At 48.0% G+C, this 12,318-nt stretch overlaps 1 protein-coding gene across 1 annotated transcript in view; it reads left to right on the plus strand.

Moving 5' to 3' along the window:
• The first annotated feature begins 1,101 nt into the window (after positions 1-1,101).
• Positions 1,102-12,318, plus strand: part of IGDCC4 (immunoglobulin superfamily DCC subclass member 4) — a 92,021-nt gene continuing 80,804 nt past the window's right edge. Inside the window, exon 1 of the mRNA XM_072982129.2 lies at positions 1,102-1,232. Within this exon, the coding sequence (XP_072838230.2) occupies positions 1,175-1,232 (58 nt within the window). The 5' untranslated portion in view covers positions 1,102-1,174. The remainder of the gene's footprint in view (positions 1,233-12,318) is intronic.

Here is a 12,318-nt window from a genome sequence, read left to right on the forward strand (position 1 = left end):
ATCCAGAATCCCTGGCAAGAATCCCTGGCAATCATTAGCATCAGCCTCTTAGAAATGCAAAAGCTGGAAGGGACCTTCTGGATCATCAAGTCCAATAATTGCTGAAGAGGTACAGTGGGAAATCAGACTCCCAACCTCTGCCTGAACTGCAGAGCTAAACTGGTCTACAGGGTTTCTGACAATGGAACCGGTATTCAACCATTCTAGATGGTCCAAACCTCTATGAATTAACTAATATATCTTGTGGCAGTGAGTTCCCCTGTGTCCCTTTATCCACTGTGTGAAGCAGCGCTTCTTCCTCTGGATCTTAAAGAACCCGCCGTTCAGCTTCACCGCGGTCTCTAGGAGGGTCTGGGGTGGTCTAGCGACCCTATAACCAGGAGTGGCGCCTTCAGGGACTCGTCCCCTGGGCTTTCTTAGACGTGAAGACGGGGCAGAAGCTGGCGTGTCCTGGGACCGGTCTGGTCACTCAGCAGAAGCATGGCCCCGCTAACCGTCCCAACTTCGTCCCTGGCAGAACTAAAACCCGGCACTTGAGGGGCTTGGGAGCGAATTAGTTGACGAATTAAAAAAACAGCAGCAACAGAAAGGGCTTGCTTTCACCCCTGCCTAAATGCAAAGTTTTGCCAAAGGGCACACGGCGGCGGGTGCAAGGGCTTAATCCGCTCCCCGCCCGGCCGAGCCTTGCCTTGCCAGCCGCGGAGCTGCCTCTTTCTTCTCCCCTTCTGCCGGGTGCCTTGTTGCGCTCTGGCACCGAGACCCTCGCCCGGGGGGGGGAGAGACCCATCTGTCTGGCGCAGCCTCCGCACGGGGGGGGGGGAAGGAAGGAAGGGGGGCGTGTGTGTGTGTGTGTGTGTGTGTGCCCGCGGGGGGCGGGGGCAGCGGCGCAGGCGTCTCCCGCGGCCGCCTCGAGCGGGACTCGGCGCGGGGGTCTCCCGGGCGCGCGTGTGGACGGCCACTGCCTGCCCGCGTCCCTTCTGCAGTCACGCAAGATGGCGATGGAGGCGAGGCGGCGGCGGCGGCGGCGCCCGGCTGGCCGGCGCGTCTGAACGCGGGCGCTCCGCACCCTCCGAGCCGGGAGAGCGGCGTTGCCGAGGGGGGGGGGTGTCCGAGGCGGGCGGCCCCAGCCCCGCGGCCTTTCCTTCGCCGCCGCCGGGAGGTGGGCACGGCTTCCATGGCGCTGGACGGACTCCTTGGCCTCGCGGTGCTCGCGTTGACCTTGACCGTAGAAGGTAAACGAGCCGGAGGCTCTCGCTCGCTCGGGAGGGTGGCCGTGAGGTGGCCGCTCTTTCCCCCGGGGGCGGGCGGGCGGACGGGGGGGTCCTCGCTTGGTGGCGGGTGTGGGTGTGCCTGCGTGTGGAGTCCGCGGAACGGCGGGCTGCGCTTTCTGCTTTGCCCCCCCCCCGCGCGCGCACCTTTCTTTTGTGGAGGGAAGCCCCGCCGAGAAGGGCGCAAAGGGAGCCCCGGGCGGCGGGACGCAGCGGTGTGTTGTGTGTGTGTGTGTGTGCGCGCGCGCGTGTCCCCCTTATCCTCGTCTGCTCCTCGTGAGGGACAGCGAGGGGAGCGTGCCCCGTCGAGCCGGTCCGGGCGGGCGGGCAGGAGACGCCTCGCCGAGGTGGGCTCGGCCGCATCGTGGGGCGAGCGGCCGCCTCCTCGCTGTTGACAATGAGCAGCGTGCTCGGGGGGGGGGGGCGCCAGGGCGCGCGAAGGGAAGCGCGCGCCCCCCCCGGCCCGGCCCTCGTGGCCCTCCGCCGCTTTCCACGGGAAGGTTGTCGAAGGGAGACCCTCTCCCCCCGCCCCCCCATCCTTTCCGCGCGTCCTTTCCCCGGGATGATTGCAAACAGGTGTGCGCCGGGGAGGTGGGGGGGGCAGAGGAGACGCGCGGGCGGGCGGGCGGGCGGAGAGGCTTGGCTTGGCCCGCCCGTGGGGGTCCCCCAGCTGACATGGCTCTTCTCCCCCCCCCTTCCAGCGCTCGAGGTTTTGTGCCGGGGCGTCGAGGAAGCCGCTGGGAATTCGGCGTCGTTTCTCTTCTCCCTTTGGGACCCAGCCGTCGCTCCTGGTGGGGGACAGAAAGCCCCGGAAGGGGGACCGAGCGGCGGGACGGGGTGGGGTGGGGTGGGGTGGGGGCGGGAAAGAAAGGAAGAAGGAAGGGGCGCGGACGCTCCCCCCTCCCTTCTATTCTTGTGGGAAGACAGGTCAGTCGGTGGCGCTTCTCCGCTCCGGGCAGGTCCTGGCCAACTGGGCTAGATAATTTGGGGGGGGGGGGGGCAATTAAACCACGCCGCCCTGGGATTCTTTGGGAGCTGCTTTTCGGACAGGCAGCTGTTCTAGTCTGTATCCGAAGAGGAAAGTTTTTAAAAAAAGTACTCCCAAGTGCTGTGGTACCTTTGTTTTTGTCTTAACTGGAATACACTTTTGGTTCTGCTGTATGTTTGCTTGGTTTTTCTCTCCGAGTCCCACCGGAATGGGCGTAACAGATCCGATTGGACTAAAACTCCTATCCCTCTGGGCTGTGTTGGCAGGCGAGGGCAGCTGCCCGGCCACATCTGGCGGGCCAGCAGTGGGTCGTCCTTGCTTTAGAGGAATTGGAAAGCCCTGGTTCCCAAACTGGAGGAGCCAGATGTTCTGGCTGTTCCAGTACAGCTCACAGAATCCTTTCCCAACATATTCTGTGTTTAGGACTTCTGGGTGTTGCTGTGGGGAATTGCTGGGGGCCCATATTTGGGAACTGTTGTGACCTTTTAGGAGCACATGCACAAAATGGCATCTCCCACCATGTTCAGGGCCGTGTCTGTCCAGAAGGGTAACTTCATCTCCATTTTGCCCCTTCTCATGAGAGAAGCACTAAAGAAGCATTAAGAATCTTGTAGCAAACTTGATTCAAGACTGGCAAGCATTTATATCACAGAAACTTTTGTGGCCAAACTCATCAGAAGTTTTGTTTGACATAAATGTCTGCCAAAAGCAAGGTGTAGTGCACAAAAGCTAGTAAAACTTGTCATCCTTAAGGTGGCACAAATCTGCTTTTCATCTTTGCTGTAGTAGAAGACAACAGCACACAATTTGGTTGTTTCTGCAGCAGGATCCTTGTTGTTGACAAGCTCTACCAAGATATTTCCAGGATAGATTCTAATACCTGTGTAACAAAATCATCTCCAGCAACTACCGTATTTTCCCGTGTATAAGACAATACTTTTGCCTAAAATGTTTCGATTAAAAATTGAGAGTTGTAAGGAGGGGGGAGGGATCAAAACACTTTGATCCCTGCTTTTCCCCCTCCACTTTTTTTTGTGAAGAAAGTGCTTTCACCACCCTACTTTTGTCTGAAGAAAGTGCAGGGGGAAGGCAGGAATCATCAAAGTGCTTTGATCCCTGCCTCCCCCTTCCACTTTCTTGGGAAGAAAGAAATTTTGGGTTAGAAAAGGGGGTGGTTATACATGGGGGTGTCTTATACACATAAAAATACGGTAATTCACCGGAAAGAGAGGGTTGCTCATTGTAGGTAGGTACATGAAAGATCCTTTTGTGACATAAGTAAAGCCTGGGAAAGGTTTTTTAAAACTATCCTTCCAGAATGCCCAGCCAACATGAACCCAGGGTGTTGTGGGAGTCGTATTAAAAACAAAAAACAAAACTCTTTTTGCTAGCTCAGTGTTCAGGTGCAAGTGAGTTGGCTCGCACTGTCAAACAACAGCTCCACCTTGTTTTTTTGCATGACTTACACAGAAACAAACTACCAATTACTTACTGGTTTATTGTGTTTTACATTTTGTCTTCCCACTAGAAACTAGTGCTCAAGGTGGCTTGCAGTCTTCATAAAAAAATTAATATTACTGTAAAATTGTCAAGGGAAATAAAACCAACCCCAATGTGAAAACCCATGAAAATGAAATAAATGTATGAAATCCCCCCCCCCAAACCAACCAAAAGTTGATACAGCGGGGCAAGCTATGCCAGTCTAAGAATACGTGATTTTATACTCCACTTAAAATCAGTTAGGGTGGAAATTGATTTCAACAATGAAAGGAATGCATTCCACAGTCTGGGAACCACACGGAAGAAAGCCTTCTCCCTGGTCCTTGTTAGGAGAATAGGTCAGCTAGTGACTGGCGACGAAATGATGAAATGGAGCTTCCATGTGTTGAGACAGTATACCTTTGCCAGCTGATTCTCACTTCAACACTAGCAATGAGACAGTGTCCTCTGTTGCCTAGGAAGGGCATCAAAAGTAGCTTTTACTTTTATAATTTTTAATAAATCTTGTATATTTTACCTGGGGTGATTTTTGGGGATGAGGGAGAGAGTGACTCTACAAGAAACCTTAGCCTTCAACAAAGTTTGCTAATTTTGTTATTTGGGCGATCTACCTTGTCTGGTTGGCGTAAGTCTCAAAGTACATATCCTGGAGTATTTCTGTCCTGGGAAAAGGTGACAGGTAAAAAAAACCTAGGTAGAGAAGCTTGCCCATGACTGCCAGGCACGGGGCCCTCTAGGTCAGCGATGGCAAATGTATGGCATGCATGCTGCAGCTGGCATGCAGAGCCTTTTCTGCGGGCACGCGAGCCATAAGTTGCTGGATCGCTATCCCCCCCCACCTGCAGCCAAACCTCAGGGGGAGGCTGCAGCTGCGGTGCAGGCGCTTTGACAGGTGGCGCTGGCGGCGGATCTGGAGGGGGTCTCGAGGCACCTCTGTGCACAGGATTCCCCTTTCTGCTGCCATGTCCGGTTCCACCACCTCCACTTATTTCCAGTTTGGGCACTCGGGCCCAAAAAGGTTCGCCGCCAACTGCTCTAGGTGTTCACCTAGCCTGGGATCAAAGGGTGGTGGTTCTTTTGGATCAGAGTGGTTCCTTCACCTAGTAAGAATTCCCTTTTTATGGGAAGAATATAATGAGAAGGGATTTTATTCCGCTACCTGCTGTGTGATGCCTCCCTCACCCCCCCACCCCCTGCTCTGTCTTCCTGCAAAGAGGAGAATGGTCAGGGAGCACAGAAGGAATGGGGTGTGTTGGGGGGGGGCTGATCCCGCTGTCCTTTCAGGTCTCTGCCCCCTGACGGGGGGGGGTGATGGATGCTTCACTCTACCACATGGTAGGGCCCGCTGGGATGGCAGTTGGCAAACCTCGGATGCTGGGCAAAAGGACACAGAAATCTGGGTGTCACAACAATAGATGCAGTCTTTTTAGTATCTCTGGACCATTGTGGATTGTGAGAATTCCAGCAAATGGATACTCTTGAGACTATTTGCAGAGAGTCTATGGCTCCTTCTCAAAACCCCGTCAGACGGCTCTGTTCATGGAGGAGCTGCCTGTGCTGGGCTGGCGGATCTTTGTCCCGTTGATGAAATATGGAGCTTGGTTCATGGTCACGACCTCTTTGAGAGCATTTTCGTTTGAAGAAAACTCTGTTCTGTCTTCGAGTCTTGTGGGTTGGAGTGCAGGGAGAGTGATCTGTGGCCCTGATGGGTGAATTCCCCCACCCCCGAGCAGGCTTTTTCTTAGTGATAGGATCCCCAAGTGGTATTTTTTAAATGGATTGTTGCTTTGAGTGTGTTTTTATTATTGCCTTTGTTTTCCATTTCTCAGGGTGGTATTTGTTGGATCCTCTTTAGAATTTGTATGCTTAATTGTTTTTATCTTTAAATTTTGTCTTTTAATGATGCAAATCACCTTGGGTCCTTCTTAGGGAGAAAGTCAAAATATTTTAAATAAGCCAGTCCGTCAGTCTGATCCTCTTCCGAGGCAAGAAACCCACCGCTTCAGGATATGTGCAGATTCTAATTTTCAAAATCTACAGTGAAGGAGGGTTTAGCATTCTCCACTGTCAGACAGGTGTTCTTGATACTGGGAAGTTCTCAATTGGAATTTCTTTTGTTGTAGTTAGAATGCTTTGATTTGCTTTGGATCTTGGCTTCTGGAGTAGCAGATAATATAAATCTGCTCCCTCTTCTGCAGCCCTTCAGATCTTTGAAGGTGGGTTTCACATCACCTGCTCATCTTTTATTCTCCAAGTCATACGTATAGTTCAGTCCTTGGAGTTTGATTTTCATATCCTTTCTTCACGGTTGACTTTCTCTGGAGATGTTTCCGTAGTCTCAGGTGATGCTGAGAGAGACTTCTGTTTTGCTTCAAACTAGAGATGGGGGTGTCTGGCCCCATGGGGCTGGACTGTCCACTCACCATTCTGCCATGGATGCGCGCTCAATGGAGCCTTCCTATTGCGTCATCGTCCGCAATGGATTAGCCGCTCCTGGCAGGAGGTGGGATGAGAAGCTTCTCTGCCAGGTCACAGAATGGTTAATCCAGTGATGGTGAACCTTTTTGAGCCCGAGTGCCCAAACGGCAACACAAAATCAACATCTATTTCAAGGTGCCAACACTGCAATTAAAACCCCAATACTGAGGTCTTAGTTTAGAAAAAAAACACTGTACTGCAAGGGTTAAATGCTTGTTCGTTCATTTTTTCCTATGGGTGGTATTAACAAAGAAATACTTAGCGGTCCTCCAATCCCCCATTGGGCTAGACCGCTAATGGTCACCATTGCACCCCTGCGCTGGACCACTGCACCAGCAGAGGGAAGTGCCAAAATCTGGAATTGGGAGATGGGTAAGTATTTCCAGTTGGTGACTTATGGCTCGCGTACCCACAAAGAGGGCTCTGTGTGATGGCTGTGGCACACGTTCCTTAGGTTCGCCATCACTGGGCTAATCCATTGCAGACAGCGGTGCAATAGGAAAGTTCCATTGAGTGCACATCTGCGGTGGAATGGCGAGTGGACCCTCATTATTTCCACCTGTGGGAGGATATTCGTATTCGTATACAAATACCCCCATCTGTACTTCAAAGCTTTTGGTTATGGTTCCATCGTCTGTCCTTCCCCCCCCACCGCACACAATTTTTAACATCTAGTGCAATTGATAAAGAATGTAACATGAAGTTTTGGACTGCAGTGCCATCAATATGCCAGTGACATCGCAGATCTGCCTCTGTGCTGATTATCAATCCTGGGAAGTGTGTAGACCTTTTATTTGGAGGTAGTTTAGGGATGAGTGAGGGTAGACAAACCAAACCTTATTCCAGATGCAGTTGAATTGTAGTTGGAATGTAAACCACTTGATCAGAATAGAGATGCACATCCAGTAGTGTAGTGGTAAATGTGTAAACTCATGATGACAGTTCTAGACAAAGGAAAGTTAAAAAAAAAAAGCGGGCGGATGGATCAGTCCATATCAACAAATGAAGACCGAGTCTTCATTTGTAAGCTTAATGGCTCTTCAGCTACCAAGGATATACTGTTCCTGGGCAAATTCTGTTTTCTCCCAGGTACAGTACTGTGTAGATTGCAGTAAAGTTCAGGGAGAAGAAAGGAGGCCCAGGATTGAGGTGGCAGATGATGTTAATAACCCCTGCTCATCAGAAATTCCTGAAAGTTTGGCCCTGCAAACCCTGACACTGTTACACCACTTGGCCCCGCTGGTTGTGAATAGGGTTGCCTGTCTTGTGATGGGGAGTTTGGGGTTGGCGCTGTTTATGGAAGCGCAGGTGGTGGTCATCGCTTCTAAAGGCTGTGGGCCTGTCCGTAAGCAAACTTAGACATAGCCGACAAATCCTGGACATGGATGACGTAGTATTCCTTCCCAGGGATGGGACATGTTACTGTTTGAGATGATAGCACCCAGGTGACATTTCCTGTCTCTTCTTTGCTTCCTCTAGTCTAGGCCATGTATGGAAACAATCATTCCTGTAATGCTATTGGAAACAACCTGGAAAATTTACTAATCTTCTGTAGGCTGCGTATGCTCATGTTCTCATTGGAGTCAGGTGGTCAGAACACATTATACCAGTTCTGTACCAGTTGCGCTGATCAGTGTTGTGTTACAGGCTCACTTTAAAGTGCTGTGTTTTTTTTAACCCTTCAAATTCCCAAGCGTATTCAAATCAGGTGAAATTTGAAGGTTTCCGTTCCTTAGGATGACCTTGATATGCAGGCCCTGTGTGTTGGCCACAGTTAAGATCATTTAGACTGCTGGGCACTAACGATGGGGTGCCTCCTTTGTGATATTCTCCTCTGAGAGATGTGAGGTTGTGCCCCCTTCCCCAGGTTGGTACTGTACAAAAAAAAAAAAATCTATTTAAAAAACACCTGTTTCAGATGGCTTTTTAAATGATGTGTTTTCACACATGTGCTGTTCTGCAGCTGTGTCAAAGAATACACAGTTACAGCTGCCCCATACTTCCATAGTAGCTATTTCGATGAAAAGGCAGATAGGTAAATAATTTGTAAAAGAAACTATGTGCGCATATATATATAAGAAGAAGAATATAAATATAAGAAGAGAATGGAGGACAATTAGAATTTCAGTTAGCCAGGAGTTAGGGGCTTCAGTTAGTGATGAGATAGGACAGTTAGTCAGGATTTAGTGAAAGAGTTAGGTAGTTTGAAGAATTGTTTTGGAAAGAAACACTTGAAAAGAAACATATAAGAGAACTGAATGCAACTGTTATAAAGTGGTTGAAACTAAATACAAAGTAACCAGCATATTTCTAAGTTAAATGAAGTTTAATGAATACCAAATACAATTCCATCTATGATTTCCTTGACTCTTAAATATGTTGATCTATTAATAGACAATATTATATTTGACATGATTGATTCTGTGGTCCTAATTGGTAACTGAGGAAGGATTTCCTCTGGTGGCACCGGAAGTAGAGACGAGAAATTGTCATACCCGAAGGCAAATCTGTTTGTTAGGGAGAACATACAGAGGAGCTGGGTGTGTGTGATTTAAATTATATTATACAGTGGTGCCTCGCTTAACGAGCGCCTCGCTGAGCGATGAAATCGCTTAACAAGGCGCTCTGGGCCATCGCTGGAGCATTCGCTCAGCGATGGCCCCTATGGGGATTTTTCGCTTTGCGATATTCGCTAAGCGTTTCGCTTAGCGAATATCACATAACGAAGCCGGGAGAACAGCTGATCGGCGGTTCCAAAATGGCCGCCGGAAGGTCCGCGCCGCATTTTTGCGCCCTGCCCTTGCTTACCGAGGGCGCGAAAATGGCGGCGCTATGGGACAACATCGCTTATTTATTCCCGTTTAGCGATGTTTTCGCATAGCGAAGGTTAATCCGGAACCGATGCAAATGCACTTGATGATTCCAAAAATGTAGAAGCCCCAGCAGCAGAGGAAAAAAACCTGTGGATTTGGGGGTGGGCTCTGGGCTGATTAGCAATGACTTTTACCTTGTGTAGTCAATGGAAAAATAATATCATGACCATTCAATTCCCACTCTGTCTGTCAATGTAGTTGCTTCCTAAGCAGGGTGATTTTATCCACTTTGGGAATGACGGAATAATCGGACTATAGAAATACTGTATGCTGATTTCCTAATGGTATGGAGTGCTTGGGATTGTATTTATCCCAATATATTTTTCTGTGCCCCTAAGCTGTGCACGCCCACAGGCCTCTCCCTTGTTACACTTCTGCTGCTGTTTATTGCTGTGTTATAGTTGTGGCTTTGCAAACAGGTTTCTACTGGCTGAATTTTATTTTAAAGCACAGGAATGGCAGCCATGGAGTGGTTTTTTTCATGTTTTGAATTTTAAAAATTTATGCTAAATTTCAGTGTCATTCCGTGTTGTATTAAGCTATTGTGCATTTTGCTGTTTGCCCAGGGTGGGTTAATGTGATTCAGAAGTGTTGCTTATAGGTATTTTAACAGAACCAATAGATAATATGAAGCTGGCATATTAGGAGTTTTCGCATGCATGGAGCCTTTGGCATCCTCCAGTCTTGTGGACTGATAAAAAGAAGCACTCTTTTCCTGTTTCCACTCTTTAACCAGCTTAATTGTGAACATGAATAGGTTGGCTGAAGTTTGTTAAGGGAGCAGCACTTTTGTGTTAAGCATCCAGAGGCATTACTTTAGGGTAATTAAGCGTCTTTTTAAAAAAAAAAAAAATAGGCAGCAAATTGGAAAGGCTTCCTGAACTTGTAACAAACGACTTTTAAATAAACTGTTCCTAGCCCTAACACTTGGTAGCCTAAGCACTCTGTCTCCATGCTTGGAAATAAAAGTATGCTCTCTTAAATTCTCTCTTGCTCAGCTCCTCTTATGAAAAGGCGCAGGAAGATTAATTAAAAAAGTCATCAACTTTAATTGCATGTGCTGACAGCTGTCTGTCAAGACATGGCAAACCACTGTGCTTCAGAGGCAAGTTCAGCAAACATCCCAAATACCCCTGAAAAGACGGCAGCTTCTCTCCTTCCTCCTCTTGCTCTTTGGGGAGAGCACGGGCACACTGTCTGGGGAGGAGGGCAGCTTCTGTGGGGTCAGACTCTGACCCGGACTCAGAAGCCACTTTCCAGGTTGGCCAGCTGATTGGTAGCTTAAGCTGAAGAGTTGGGACTTCGTTGAGTTTTTAGAGTTTACCTGGAGTGTTCTGCCTTGTTGCTTTGAATCTGGTTTTTTTTTTGGCGTTGGTTTTGTTTACCAATATTAGCATGGTATTTGTTTGACTTGTCTGAGGTGATGAGGGGAGGTGTGGTCTTTATCCCCTTTCAGGTCTCTCATGCCTTCCATTTAAATGATGGTCGTAGAGTGAGGAATGGCAAAATGTTCAGGGCACGGGGGGGGGGGGCAGGACTGGGCTGGGTGAGATAATTCTTGTCCTGGGAGTGCCTTATTCATTTTAATAAACCAGCTGCCAACTGTTGAGCTTACTCAGTCAAATGGACTCCCCATTGGAGGACTCCTGAATTCTTATTCCTCTTGCGGTTGTGGGTGGGATTTCAGGATCCCTCGGCACGGTGAGGTGGGGAAGGAGTGGCTGCTGGCGTTTCCTCAGAAAAGGGCCCCAAAACCTTCTGGCCCTTTATGGCCCCAGCTTACCAAAGAATTTCAAGTGAACCCAAATGTGGGAAGTCCATCTTTTCAAATCAAGCCAGTTCTGTGCTCTTTCAAAACAGTTTCCCTGCTGCTCTTTTACTAATAAAGAATCCTACTGCCACACAGCTTAACACAAACCTGTAAACTGTAAACACATTCACTACATTGTTTAGCAAAAGTCAGCTGGGGCTGGAGTTTCTTTGAAGAAATGCATATGCTTCCCTTCTTTTCCTTCATTCTCTGTCTGTCTTTGGGTTAAACTAGATGATCGGTTTATTGCCTTTTTCATAGAGATGCTCTCTTAAGTAGTGAAGGACATCTGTTTGCCTGGCAAGTGATTTTCTTTACCTTTGTATATTGCATTTAGCATGCTTTGTGCTGTGATGAGTTATTGGAAGGCAAAATGGACCTAATTTGAAAGTCTGATTATGGAGGCACCTATTTCTGAGGAAAGTCCATTGTGAGACTGAACATTTCTTAATTGTAGGGAATGACTGTATTCTACTCAATAAGTTTGACTGTCCTTTTCTCTTCCAGGTGTGACTTTGTTTAACTAGTTTGATCAGTCACCCTTCTTCAGTCACATAGGTCCCTTTATTGGAAAAAAAGGCGAGATACAAATAAAATAAATAGAATAAATGAAAGCTAATATCTCACAACCCGGGAAGGAAACATTTCTAGCTACTAGCTTCTATTGTAAGAGCCTCTTAACATCTTAAGAATTTCCTAGACACAAAGCAGAGCCTAATGCATCTGGAGATTCTATTTAAGATACACTTCTTCTCTTTCATACTCATTACTGTTTGTACAGAGGCCTGAAAGCTTTGGATGGCACGAAATTCCTTAGGAAACAGAATGCAAAGTGCAACCGTGACTCTGATATGCAGAAAGCAAAATTAGTTACAAATGGCAAATGTTCAGAGAAGTGTGTTTCTAACCCTCTTGATTATGGCAAAGAGAATATCTCTTGATCCTAGGCTCAGGAATGAATCCCACTGTGTTCAGTTGGACATATAAATGTTGAGGGAAGTATGCATAGAATTAAGTCCCTGTGCTTTAAAACCTGTTCAGTGGAAATTGTAGGTTTAGTTGAAATTCTACGATGAGCAACCCTCTCAGTAAAAGGAGAAGCGCAAGGGTGTATGTGCTGATGGATGTATTTTTTTTTGTGTAGAGGTGAGAAAAACTGAAATTTCCTCTGATGCACATCCATTCTAGGTGTAGGAGCCTTGTTTTCCTTCCTACCGAGCCCTCCTAGGTAAAAAAACACAAAAAACAAGTGAACTAACATTTTAACACTATAAAAGATGAGTGTGAGAAGCCAGCTGAGGGAAGTGTGGGAATGTTTCCAGAAAATTCTTTTAGGCCATTGCTTCAGTGGGTTTCTTTGTGGAAGATGATATTCCTTGAAATAAAAGCATTGAAAGGTTT

Source organism: Pogona vitticeps, chromosome 12 (assembly GCF_051106095.1).
Source record: "Pogona vitticeps strain Pit_001003342236 chromosome 12, PviZW2.1, whole genome shotgun sequence".
Lineage (NCBI taxonomy): Eukaryota > Metazoa > Chordata > Lepidosauria > Squamata > Agamidae > Pogona > Pogona vitticeps.